Raw genomic sequence first — 13,542 nt, 5'->3', positions numbered from 1 at the left:
CCAGCAAATTGTCAAGGAAGCCTGATTTAATGCTCTTTCTTCTTTTTTTTTTTTTTTTTTTTTTTTTTTTTTTTTTTTTTGGGGGGGGGGGGGGGGGGGGAGGGGTAACCTTGCGATGGACCAGCATCCCATCTAAGGGGAAGTAGTAATACTCCTAGGAAACCAGGATAAACTCCAGCTAAGTAAAGACTTTTTTAATTGTCACCAACAGGCCGATATTGTAACGCCTTTGAGAGGCTGATTTCAAGCCGAATTATACATGCATATATATTGATTTTTCAATACTGCCTTTTAACTCTGTACCTATATCATTAACACAATATTGAATCAGGTAAATTTGTTATTTACAGCCAGATGCACCATGCCTGGGTGTTTGACGCTCTCCTGTCAAAACTAAAAGAACCAAAGGGTAAGTTTCAGGGAAATTTATGTCCTAATTTTCGCTCACCTTAAGTACGCTTTTCTCATTGTGCATACTTCTTTAATAGATGAGGTGAAAGTGATTTTGGAGGAAGTGCAAGACATACAGAAGTGGTCAGAGAGTAAGAAAGAGAGTGAAGCGGAGGTAAAGACTCTCACTGCAATACTCATATTCTCCACACTGATCTCTTTACATTTCCTGTGGTAATGACAAGGAAAATTTGTTTGACACTCAGGAGCATCCTAAATTGGTGATCATTTCCATTATTCTCTTGTCCTCTATAGGTGAAAGGGTTAAAAGTGATAACCACCTTAAATAATAAACTGTTTGAATTAAAAGAATGCTTGTTGTATGGCCCCACACTAGCTTTCATTCGCAGACCTAAAGGTGGGACCCAACTTGTACAGCATGATAACTAGTATTACATGAACGTGTACAGTAACCTTCATTTCAATTATCACTCTTTGAGGTCTTACCGGTTCAGGCTCAATGGATAGAAGGAAAGTACTGTTCAGCGGCTTTCTTATGAATGGTCATGCATTTGAAGTTTCATACTCAGCCTTTTTAGCCAAGAACAGAAACTGTACCACTCATAGTTCCACTTTAAAAGCATGATGGCAAAACTCTGTTTAACCCTCTGACCTCTAAAAGTGACAGGCATCTAATTTCTCCCTACAGAATCATCCCTGAATCAAACATTACAGTCACGAGAATAAAGGAAATGATCACTAATAAAGAAGCTCTCGATTTGTAGACAAATTCTCCTTGTGCGCATCTTAGGAAATATATAGAGAACAGTATGGAGAATATACCTACTGATGTTAAGGTTAAGGATTAAGCCTTACCATAGTAATTTCCTTGACAGTTGAACAAAGCCTACCAGAGAAATGACAGGATGAAGACACTTATCTCTGAAGTCATAGAGACTGACAGGTTCCGTGCTTTCTTGGAAGACTTCACGAAGGACACCGATGACCAGTCCTTGTAAGGAGTTTTTCTTCTCTTTTGTTATTTATTACATTTTAAAATGACCTGAAACGATGATCTAAAAACGGGAGAAAGCTAGTGAAACGGCTGGAATCGAGGCATGAACAATTATAGAAACTGCGACAATGTGGCCTGCTTGGCCGTTTTTTTTCTTGTTGAAGTTGTTTACAAGAAATATTTCTACCATTACTTGTTCAGTGGAAGTTTTGCATTTCAAAAGATGACATATCTACATATGCCCCTCCTCCCCCCCCTCCCCACCTTAACAATGAAGTCCCTCCCCCATCTGAACTAGGGCATGCGACTGTGAAATCGGAAGGTAGTAAGAATAGCAGTTATAGTATTATTATCAGTCAGATAATAATAACGAAATAGCAATGATGATAATATTTATTGAATAGTACTTTAAGTCTTTATTCAGGGAGCCCACATCACAAAACTGACACACGGTGAGGCCCTGTTTCCTTAACTAAGGAGGGTCTTTGGTTAGAAACGTCGTGGAGAACTCAGATTCTTCTTTCCTTTTTTCTTTCTATGTTTGACATATTTGACATCTTTCTCTCGTGTTTTGCAGGAGATAATTTTCCTCCTTTGTTGGAAACAGAGCAATATCTGATACTCCTTTTATTACGATACTTAATAGAACAACATCCATACAAACTAAGGACATTTGATATTTTGAATAATTTTTCTTTATTTATTTCTTTCCAGCTTCAATTTGGTGTCTACATATACAGGAAACATTGAAGAAATTTACCAGAGCTTTCGGAAAGACAAATACCACAGGAGTAAGTTGTTTGTATGGAACTATAACTTAGTTTAACTGTTTATCCTGGACAATCTAATTTATGTTTTTTTTAAGCTGTAGACCTGTTGCTTTGCAGTCAAACCTGATTCCTTTGCGACGTTATGACATGACATGATAACGGCATATAGAAATTATCAGTTTTTTTTTTCTCTCTCCGTCCCTGATTATCGCTCCGATGAAGGACTAGAAACTCGAAACGCCAGCTTTAGAAACCCTTGGAGGCCAATTTACATCATCAACACAGTTGATAAAAACAATTTATCTTGTAATGCCACCCACCGACGCAGCATCACAGTTTCTTTAGAAACTTACCTCCGTTATTCATGACTCAGTCTATGCTGTTACGTAGTTATTCTGTGTTTACGTCTGCCTGAACACAATTCGATCAAAATGACATAACGACCTTCTTTTGTCGTTATATTTGTCGTTATGCCTCCATGTCGCTGGTGAGGACCATTCCCATGTTGTCGTGTTGATATCATCAGGTGGCTAAATTTGTCTTAATGTCCACGAGTTCGTACAGCGAACAAAATTTCAGAGTGGTATTCAAACCTCGTTACACTTGATTCGATATGCCCTTATATCTTTTGTGTGCACCAGGCTTCACGCACCACTCTTTCTCTTGTTCCGTGACAAGATTCAACAACGACTGTCATGGAGACTAAACCTTGATCTTAGTACAAGTGTTTCCCTCGGTCCTTACTGCGATGAAGACAATTAATTCCTATCAGTAAGATCTTTACACAACATTATTTACCCCTAGCTCGGTAAAACACTATTTTCGGTTTCAACAACTCTTAACTGCTGGTGATATGACCTCGCTTTTGTAGGACTTTCGTATGCAGATGAACAAAGACACAAGTTTGACCGGGAGAAGTTGGTTGTCCTGAGCGATAAGATCACCAAAATTACTGAAGAAGCTGTGAAACACAGAAGTGCATTACATGAAAAGCTTGTGGGGTGGCTTAAGTAATTATATTTTCCTTTTTAAGTAACGTTCATTTACACGTACGAATTCAAACAAAGTAATTTGGTAACGTAAATTGGCCACCGTAAAGAATTTCGAAGCTGACGTTTCGAGCGTTAACCATACGCCATTTGCTCTGACGAAGGGCTAACGCTCGAAACGTCAGCTTTGAAACTCTTTTCGGTGGCAAATTTACGTTATCAACTCAGTTGATAATACCAAATTACCCTGTTATACTCCCACCGACACAGCACCACAATTTCTCTAGAAACTTACCCCCTCTATGAATGGAAAAAAAGATGCGGTGTGGTGAGATGTGATGAAGGAATGACCTCTTTATGATAAAATGTTCAGATAAGGCGTTAAAACAGCACGGAAGAAACAATTATAGCCTCGACGAGGCTTGAGTACGTGAAATACGCGACACTGATGCCATGGCCTACTTCAAGTAAGAACTGTGTCAAACTCAATTTAGCGCTTTGCTCACTCGTGAACTATGTTTGTTTAGACTGGCGCGTTTCGAAGGTGTATTCTCCAAGTGCTGTGCATTGATCCGACTGTACTTTTGTTATGGGTAGCCATGCTCCAGGAATATTTGTATTCCAACACCTCTTTTGATGTTGTTATTGCGTAAATTGCCTCCTTAAACCAACGAAGATCGAAATGCACCAATCACAGCGGAGCATTATGCTTTCAAAGGTGACACGTTCACCTCTTTGTCTAACGAAGACCCACTTCTTGCAGTTGAAAGTTATCGATCTATTTTACGAAAGAGAAAACTATTGACATTTCAACATTCTGCAGAAACACATTTGTATATACGCTATTAATGTTTGCCTCTCATAGTGAAGTAAACCACTGTTATGAAGAGGCAGAAAGCTTGCATTCTTCATTTCTGGGCCAGAAGCAAGCTCAAGATGCTTTTCTTATTTCGTTGCGATCGGTGAGTCTGTTAAAGAAATTTTTGATTGAGTATCGAAAGTATCCAAGATGACTTTGTTTTCTTTTCCGCGCTTTGTGATTTGTCCTGAAAACTTTCGTCATCCCCCTTCAACCAATTAGACGCAAAACGAATATGGCTTTATGCGAGTCATTCATCCTTTGCTTCTTAAGTAGTTGGATGAGATGTATCGATCACTATCTGAAAGCTTATTTGATCACATTTTCACTCACCTCGAAACTCATTAGAAACATTCTACTCCGGTTCGTATTTTCAACTTTACTCAGTGTTTGTAAATGTGATGAAATCTCGTCTCTTGTATTTGTTTTATGATGCAATAGCTAACGCATCTATTTTATCTAGAATGGCCCTGGCCAACGCAAAAAACGTATAGGTTGTTAGCTGATAGCAGACAGCTAACGGAACACTTTGATTTTAAAGGTTCAAGAACAATGCCTAGAGAAGTCGAAAAGGATTGTTGAGAAGCTCCAGAAACTCATCACCTCTCCAAGCCCAGTACTGACTGCAACAGCGCCAGCTGCAGCCGCCCAGAATGGTTATGCTGATCCGGATATGGATAGTGTCACCGTGAACCAACTTGGGAATGAGTATGTATCGGGTGGAAATTTTACAAGGGTTTACTTTTGCTAAGAGCACAGTACAAAATATGAAATGGCCATCACAGGGATGTTTTGTAATATTAACAACTATTCACCAAAGTGGAACGGGGTATTATGGGTAAATATCCACCAGTAGCCTCTGACACTGGGGTGAATCGTTGTGTTCGTATATACCAAGACGGGGAGATAATAAAGTACAAAAAGATGACTTCAACTCGTTAATTCCTGCAACAACAATATTTTCGGGCGCAAATACCGCGGTGAATATTGAAAGATATTCACAGTTTGAGTCGCCCATCGGAGCACGCCTTCGACGCCATCCACTGTTTTAGTGTATACCAAAAGACAATAGACTGATCGCAGGCTATAAGGACAATTCATATATCTTTTAACAGAGAAAAAGATTTGATATGTTCAGGATTTGAACATAATTAGGATTTCTTTATTAACTGTGAAGAAACCATTGATGTTTAGAGCAGGTCAGCTGTAGGCTTACGGTTCCCTCTATAGGCATGAATTGACAATATGGAAATGAATGGTTCATGTTAACGTCATGAATTGAGTGAAATGATTACATGGGTCATCCCTACTTGGATCATTTCGGCATTGCCTTTAATTCACCCCTCCCCCCTCCCCTTCCCCGCAAGATTTGAGCCAAAGCTGACAATGAAATTGTGTGAAACTTTCTCACTCTTACAGTGCAAAAGAACACATTAACGTTTTAGAGTTAAAAACCGTTTGTTGTTTTCTTGCAGACTTGATTCGCTGTCAATGATAACTAAAGAATCAGTCCAAACAGCTCAACAAAACACCCAACAAATTGAAAGGTAACATACAGCAAAGTATTTTTTCTTTCAGGGAAGGCCATCGTATTGTGCTCCATGTTGAAATTTGGACAGCTCGGTTCTTTTTTGCCCTTACACCTGTATCAATTTTTTTTTAACCAATCAAGTACCAGGAAAGTCTACGTCAGTCGAAAGCAGCCATGATAAAGCAGTAATAGGCAGTTTAAAAAATTGAGCTTGATTCGTTGCAATTTTTTTTCCTTTTCATTTGATTTTTCTTGAGTTTCTAACAGACTGCTTCCTTATTTAGGGTTGTCAGAGGTTTTATTACGCTGTATACATCACTCAACGAACACATGTCGAAAGACGTCAGCCAGTAAGTACAAGAAAAACTCATGAAACTACAAAACTGAAATTTAGTCCATTTAAAAATCCTTGTTTGTTTTATTCATTCGAAAACATCACCGATACTTTTTGCTTCAGTTTTCGCTTGTTCATTTTTATCTGCCGTTGTTAACTGTCATTTCAAGGTTCCATATGTGAAGGCAGTTTACTATTTCGTAAAGACCAACTCAAAATTGATTGAGCCAGACCCTCAAAGCTTAAAGCAAATGACCTAGTCTTTTATTTTAGTTTTGGTGTATTTATCCCTACAGACTTGAGGAAACCATCGGCGAGGAAAACATGAACTAGCAGCGGTTGTCGTGACAAGATTGAATACTCCAAATAAATGTGGGCAATGAGGTGTGCAACCACATGCGGTCCTAAAATTTCGTTGGGGCAAGAAATCGAAAACATCAGGCGTCCAAACTATGTTTTTGACTTCTATTGCGTCATGCAGTTTTGGACTCCAGCCCTCCCGCAGTTTTATCATTTTGGAGTGTTCATTCTTGTGACGACTTTGAGGAGATGACCTGACACAAACGAACAGCGTCACGCGCTACGTGTCGGAACTAGCATCCCCTCAAGCCACTGAGATCACTCGGTCCAGCCACAGCCATACCATGTTCAACATTACAGGCTTCCCATCTCTCAGCCTGGTCTCTAAGCAACATGGACAATGAAGAGCGTTATAAATTCTCATCCGCTCGGATCCCTAATGGCTTGGTGCTGAGACTGGATTTCAGGCTTGGCAGAGCTGCAAGCTTCAATTGAGTTGAAATCATAACGAGTTAATTTCTAAACAAATGGAGTATGTTGCTGTAGATTTGTAATTCAAGGAATAGCGTTGAATAAGCGTGAAAGAAATTCAGCTCCTAATAAAAGTCATTTTAAGATTATTATAAGCTCAACTGAAAACAAAATGATGTTCTGTTTTCAGTGTGGTTTTCATAATACACTATTTCCTGTAAGAGCTATTGTGAAATTTAAAAGAAAAACTAATACCTTGTTTTTCCTTTAATTAGATGAGATTGTGTTGTTTAGGAAACGAAAGTCCTCCAGTTTAGCTGGTACTCTCGGCCTTAATACGTGGCATATGTAACCAATATGAACTTAGAAACAAGAGGTGGTATTTTACAAGTGTGTGGCTGCATAAACTAAAATAATTCAGTTTCGAATTTTTTTAGTTTTTGTTATCTCAAGTGGGACATTAAAATTTTTTGCATTCTTTACGTGTTAAAAAAAAAGTTTACAATAATTTGTAGGGATTATAAAAACATTTTCTTCTTGATTGTGCTTGAAAAGCTTGTTAATGTATGCTGATTTCGTTGCTATGCAATGTAATGTATTCCGAACTGCTTTCTTTGTGAATTAGTGCTTAGAAATCACGTCTTTATCATAGCTTTGGAGCATAAACCCCATTGTCAGCATGAACCACAACGTAGCAACTTTGTAGTTCATTTATCTTCTAAAGTTTGCTCTTGTAGAGTATTATTTCCCAGTTAATTCTTTTTAGTGTAGTACAACTTGGAGAATTTCCTCGAGTACAGTAGACCTCACAACAGTGAGCAGTTTTGGCATGTATACCCTAATAAGCAGTCATAATATGTTGGATGTAAATCAAAGTCTGTGTTGTAAACTCAGATACGTATCATCAGGAATGTTGGCTGGCCGTTAGCCAGCAGTCGTCTAAGTTTAGCGAAGCCTACTGTAGGCTCTCTGTAAGCCAATATTTCACTAATTTTGTCAGTTTTGCTGCGAATTAGATTAGAATAGAGTATGTCGTGAGCAGAAGTAGGTAGCGCAGATTTAACTACTCGAATCATGCAGTTTGTGTGAAATGTATAATACGATAAGTTTTATTGATATTTTAGAGCGAAAAGCCTGTAACCGCTTTTAGTTGATTTTTGTAGTAATGCAGTTTAATCCTGGTCAATTAAATAGCAAATCGAATAAGGGCTAAATAAATTAAAGGTACAAAAAATGTTGAGAAAGGCTCTAATCTACGACCCTTTAGCTCGGAGGGCTCCATATCCCTAGGAACACAAATTAAAGCTCAGAGAGGAATCCAAATTCAGGAGATCGCTTATTGTACTGCCAAGGGTGTCCTTGGGATGGAGATCTCGCTTACAACAGTATTTACACTGAATCAAATGCAATTATTCTCCCAAAGAAATCAACGTAAAAAACCCAAAATATTTCCACAAGGAGATAATTTAAAATCCTTTGCACTAAAGGTAGCACCACCCAATTTACAATAGCTCTTATGCAATAGGCTCCATCGCCACTGCCTTAATTGCGGAGAGATGAAACTAGAAAAATATGCTGACACTTAACCGAGCAACAGTTGGCCATATGCTCAACCCTCTGCACCCCAACGTCATTATGCATATTCTCCATACTGTTCTTTATACATTTCCTAAGGTGCTGACAAGCAGAATTTGTTTACTGATCAAAAGCTTCTTTTGTTGGTAATCATTTCTCCTATTCTCATGACATTATTGTGTGATTCTTAGGTTGGCGACCATTTCCTTCATTCTCATGATCTTAATGAATGATTCAGCAGTATTACTGTAAGGAGAAATTAGATGCTGGTCACTCTTAGTGTTTAAAGGGTTAATATAACTGTTGAGTAATAGTTCAGTGTTGCGGCAGAAATGTGCACAATCAACGAACTCACAATATTCAACTAGTAACATCATAACAGGCCATATTTTTGCCGAAGTTTACTCCGGCCCCATAAGAAGACACCTATCTAAGTTCTGTAAATCTACACACTGTTATTTTTACCCACTTTCACGCGATATATTTACTTAAGTTAATAACGTCAACGATTCTCATTTTGCAGAATAAAACACGAAATACTATGAGGGTGCACGGTAAGTTCAAGACTGACTCAGCAAACGACATTACAATCAAATTTTGTAAAAAATATTACTCGATGCTCATGGCTTAGCCCTTGTGCCTGGATGAAAATTTCTTCAGACTATTCATCAAGCGATCATTTAATATAGCGATGGCCTCTTTAACTTGTTTATTTTGTTTTCCAAATAAAAGTCTCAAGTGCATTCTCCCTTTGTATATTGCAAATTATGAGTACACATGTACTTGAAACGTTGAGCAAATTGAGAGACGCAGTACTCCAGAGCTGCATTGGGAAAGCAAATCGTACTAACTAAAGAAGTCTATTATATCAGAAGTGTAAGGTTTAGTTATCCGAGGCAAACACCCCTTTGCTACCAATTGATGTAATAAAAATCCCACTTTCTATTATCAACTATGGAAAGCTTAGATAAAAACATTAAAAAGTAAACGCAAAAATTAAATGCAGATTAAGAATTAAGAAGAACACAATTTTAACAGTTGTGATAATCTACCAGCGCAATTAATTTAATCTCACTCACGGATTTATTTTTTAATAATTCTCAAAAACAAAGGGGTCTAATGCTTGAAGCTCGACCCAAATTTTGATAAAAATCTGCATTTTTCTCCCCAGCTAAACACATTAATAACATGCGGCTAACTCGTAGATAAATGAGAAGAAACACAGATATGGTAATTTCTTAGAAAATGACACACAAGTACGTAAAATGGCATGATCCAGAATATGTAGAGAAAAAGCAAAAAAACAAACAAACAAACAAACATAATCGATCGATATCATTGGTTCTTGGAGACGGAAGATATGGCGGTAATTCTTTATTGTTATACATATAGCCATACAAAGGGAACTTACCGGAAATAATAGATATTTCCATTTCATCGTGCAGTTTGCGGAGTAAAGAAATGCCTGCATCTCCCTTTTCATAAAGTTCATATGAGGTTTTCGTTAGCACTTCCTTTACACAATTTTCCATAAGTGCGTGCCATTCCAGGCCGACTTCGGTGCCATAAGGTGGACCCATGGTTCAGTGTTGTGATCTTTGAAAGCTTTCTTTGACGCCCTTATTCATCTAAAATAAAGGGAGAATCAAATTGAAATTGACATAAGCGACGAAACTTCTTTAAGCCAATTTGAAATTTAGTTATATAACGTAACTCGGTAAGTGATAAGGCTTTCAAACCAAGAAGCTCATTACCGCGAAAGCTTTTCTCGATTTCCATGGTAGGAAACGATACAAAGCATTGCTCTTCGCTTTTAATGAGATGCTTTTCTATTCAATATACCACTCAAAAATATGAGAGTAATTTATGAGACTCGCTAGATTCGACACACCCTGTCAAAGTACTTTATCGGCATCAAGTCCGTTTCGTCGGATGGATTCAGAATCTTTACATCACGAGATGAATTTGGTTTCCCGTCTTTAATTCTCGCCCTCGCTTCTTCCAAATCCTTGGTGTAGTTACATAACTCCTCGGGTGTCATTTTAAGTAGTCTTCAATATGACGATTTCAATTCGGAAGCTAGATGCCTTGGTGCCACGCAGTTAGACTGATTGATTACCTTCTTTTTTACCTTCTTTCTCACAACACATGACGTGTTGAAAGTTTTGGCGCTCGAGGGTGGAGAGTCTGGGAGGAGTCGGCGTGGGATGCTAAGAATACCTTGGGCCTGGTACGGCGTCTTCTTTTTCATCTTCATTTCTATATGATGACCAAAGCCTCCCCTCTTGCCTGCGTTCCTCTGTTGAAATGAATCGTTGATAACTTCATCTTACCAGTATATCTGCATATTTCTCCCATAAGCGACTTTGATGATTTAGGTTTCATCGCAAACACTGGGAAGAAACAGCTTTATTTGAATAGGAATAGCTTGGAAACTGATGCATGACAGTGTGTTTATGTAATACAGATTATGTAGAACGTTCAAGACGTATTTGGGAGTATAGATTTTTCTAACCCGTGTTTTTAATGTGCCATCTCCTGCTACACCATTTGCGTAAAGTAAAATATTTTATAGCTCGTGAAACTCTAACCGAACATTATGATCAATTTCCCGAATGTTCGTCGCCGCTGACTTCAGTGAAAGCGCTCGTTCACTGTGTGACGTGTTGAAAATTTTGGCGCTCTGGGGCACGGAGAGTCTGGGGAGAGTCGGCGCAGAACGCCAAGAATACCTCCAAACGAACATTTAATTCTCCTCGAGCGGTTAGGCCTAGTAAGGCGTCTTCTTTTTCATCTTCATTTTTATATGATGATCAAAGCCTTTCCTCTCTTGCCTGCGTTCCTTTGTTGAAATGAATTGTTTGTAACTTCATCTTACCAGCATATCTGAACACTTCTCCCATGGGCGACTTTGATGGTTTGGGTTTGATCGCAAACACTGAGAAGAAACAGCTTTATCTGAATAAAAATCGCTTAAAAAAACTGGTGCATGACAGTGTGTTGATGCAATACAGATTATGTAGAGCGTTTAAGACATATTTATGAGTATAGATTTAACCCATGTTTTTCATGTGCCATCTCCTGCTACTCCATTTGCGTTAAGTAAAATATTTTCTAGCTCGTGAAATTCTAAGTGAATGTTATTATCAATGTCCTGCGTGTTCGTCGCCGCTGACTTCAGTGAAAGCGCTCGTTCAGGGCCTGACATCTCCCATAGCAAATTTGGGTTTTCAGAAGCACTGCAAGGTAAAAACGATCCCTCAGTACTTAAAGAATCGTTTGCGCATTTCTCGCACTTCGTAATAGCATGCTAATAACTTCTTGAGTTTTGAAACTAATACATCAAGTCCCTAGGTATACAATAAATAAATGATGGAAACGCACATCAATTGATTGTTAATTTTATTTCATTAAAATAACTTTCAAAGCGATCACAAAAATACATGCTTTTGGTCGATTATTTAAGCTTATAAACCTGAAAATGTTTCTCTCGCGACACACCAGCGATGAGGAAACTCGATCGAAAAAATAAGTCATTTAAAAAACACTGTTTAAGATGTAGTCAGCTCTATTAAAATTATCTTATCCCTTACTTAGGCCATTTTAGGTCTCCACAAAGATCACTACTGCAAGTCGCTAATTATTTTTTTCTTTCAAAAGTCGCGAAACAAAAATAAGGCTCTGGATAGAAGCAACAAATGAGTCATTGTAAACACTGTTAAAGATGTCCCACTCAATTGCCTGGGCAACGGTAGATAGTTGAGCTGTAAATGTAGCTACAACTTCAGTTTGCTTTAGTCTTACTCAAGTCCCCTTTAAAAAAATATTCGGTAAATACAATCATGTAAAAATACTTTTAATTTAATATTTTGAAGAAGCAGATGAGCAATTTTAAGCACTGTTAAAGATGTACTCAAACTGACAAAACGATACCATATATAGTCATATAAAAGTAAAACATTCAAAACTTTAGAACTTCTTAACTGAATTTCTACTTATTTGACAAAAATCGATTTTATCAATGAACTTCCTAAAAGCTAGATGAATTACTGTATTTACTACTTATATTCCTTAGCTATTTCAATTCAACATGTTTCTGTAAGTTGAGGAACAAGTCCATGAACCTTTTACTGAACCATTTTGACAATTAGCGCTACAGTTTCTTATAAATCATCTTCTGTACTTGAAATTTCCACTTGGTAGATCGCACTTGAATCAGGAACTTTCTGAGCTTGAGCAGCCTTTCATCTCATTTTTTTTCGACTGCATCTGCAATGGCTGACAGCATATTTTTGGCAAGCTTACCTTTACATTCTTCTTCGATCATCTTTTTCTGTTTTCCCAACCACTCGTCCACGTAGTTGCGGTCTGTGCCCTCTGTTGGCATGGCTTCGAAGTCGGTCTGGACATCTGGTAAGGCTGCATAGAACACTTGGCAGACAGATTTAATATCCTTGGCTTCCACATTCATTATCTTGAAGAAGATAAACTGTGGGTCGTCCTCGCTCCTCTTGGCGGTGTTTTCAAACTTTTGCAATTCGTTTTCCATAACAGAGAAGAAGCCGGCTGCTATAGAGATTCCACCAATGAAGGCTTCAAAAGCGGGGATGAGAACTTCCTTCACTGCCAAGGCGGCTGCTTCTACGATCTTGGCTTGCTCTCCAGAAGCGGTGGCTTCTGCCTAATCTTTATCACCACTGGCGCTTAAAATGGGACTGGCAATCACAGCAATGGCCGGGATGAAGCAGAGTGCCATCGTCCAAATACGTTCAGTACCTCCCTTTTTCACCAGCGCTTCTTTCTTCTTCTCAAATTCTTTCGCAAGGAGCGTCATTTTCTTCAGTAAAATACCAGCCTGGTCTCTTTTCTTCTTCATGGGCACCAAAATCTCTTTATGCATTTTCAACATTGTTTGACAGAGCTTCTTGTACTCAGCAGCCTCCTTGCGGATCATGGAAATATTTTTACACCACTCATCAAACGTCAGAGCGTCATAGTATTCAAAGTATGTGCTGATGGATGTGACATACTCGGTTGTTAGAGGAAGGATGCCCTCTATGTACACCATGGCATCATTCCTGGTGTCGTCGCGGAGTTTTCTGAACTGTTTGGCAACTTCTTCTTCAGTGCCCACCGCTTTCTCGGCATAGAGGGATCTCATTGTGAGGGAGAACATTCTCATATCGACAGACATGCTCTTCACTCCTTCCCGCAGCCCATCGACTTGGTTCTTTATTTTCTCCTCGATGGCACTCATCTGCAAATAGGAAAAGAGAGAGCACTTTAAAATTGTAACGTACTCGCTCAG

At 38.5% G+C, this 13,542-nt stretch overlaps 1 protein-coding gene and 1 pseudogene across 6 annotated transcripts in view; one reads left to right on the top strand and one right to left on the bottom strand.

Annotated features, from left to right (window-relative positions):
- The window catches only part of LOC131797116 (serine/threonine-protein kinase TBK1), a 29,542-nt gene extending 21,639 nt beyond the window's left edge, over window positions 1-7,903 (top strand). For all 6 annotated transcript variants that reach the window (XM_059114737.2, XM_059114735.2, XM_059114734.2 and 3 more), the window contains 10 exons: window positions 351-409; window positions 489-565; window positions 1,287-1,405; window positions 2,120-2,196; window positions 3,047-3,185; window positions 4,030-4,126; window positions 4,565-4,731; window positions 5,499-5,570; window positions 5,839-5,904; window positions 6,185-7,903. In XM_059114737.2, the coding sequence (XP_058970720.2) occupies window positions 351-409; window positions 489-565; window positions 1,287-1,405; window positions 2,120-2,196; window positions 3,047-3,185; window positions 4,030-4,126; window positions 4,565-4,731; window positions 5,499-5,570; window positions 5,839-5,904; window positions 6,185-6,221 (910 nt within the window). In that variant the 3' untranslated portion in view covers window positions 6,222-7,903. The remainder of the gene's footprint in view (window positions 1-350; window positions 410-488; window positions 566-1,286; window positions 1,406-2,119; window positions 2,197-3,046; window positions 3,186-4,029; window positions 4,127-4,564; window positions 4,732-5,498; window positions 5,571-5,838; window positions 5,905-6,184) is intronic.
- A 4,580-nt stretch (window positions 7,904-12,483) lies between these two features.
- LOC131797115 (uncharacterized) lies at window positions 12,484-13,491 on the bottom strand (annotated as a pseudogene).
- Window positions 13,492-13,542: the final 51 nt, after the last annotated feature.

This window comes from Pocillopora verrucosa, chromosome 11, assembly GCF_036669915.1.
Source record: "Pocillopora verrucosa isolate sample1 chromosome 11, ASM3666991v2, whole genome shotgun sequence".
Taxonomy (NCBI): Eukaryota; Metazoa; Cnidaria; class Anthozoa; order Scleractinia; family Pocilloporidae; genus Pocillopora; species Pocillopora verrucosa.
Note: the sequence above shows the minus strand (reverse complement) of the source record. Positions and strands in the feature narration are given on the sequence as shown.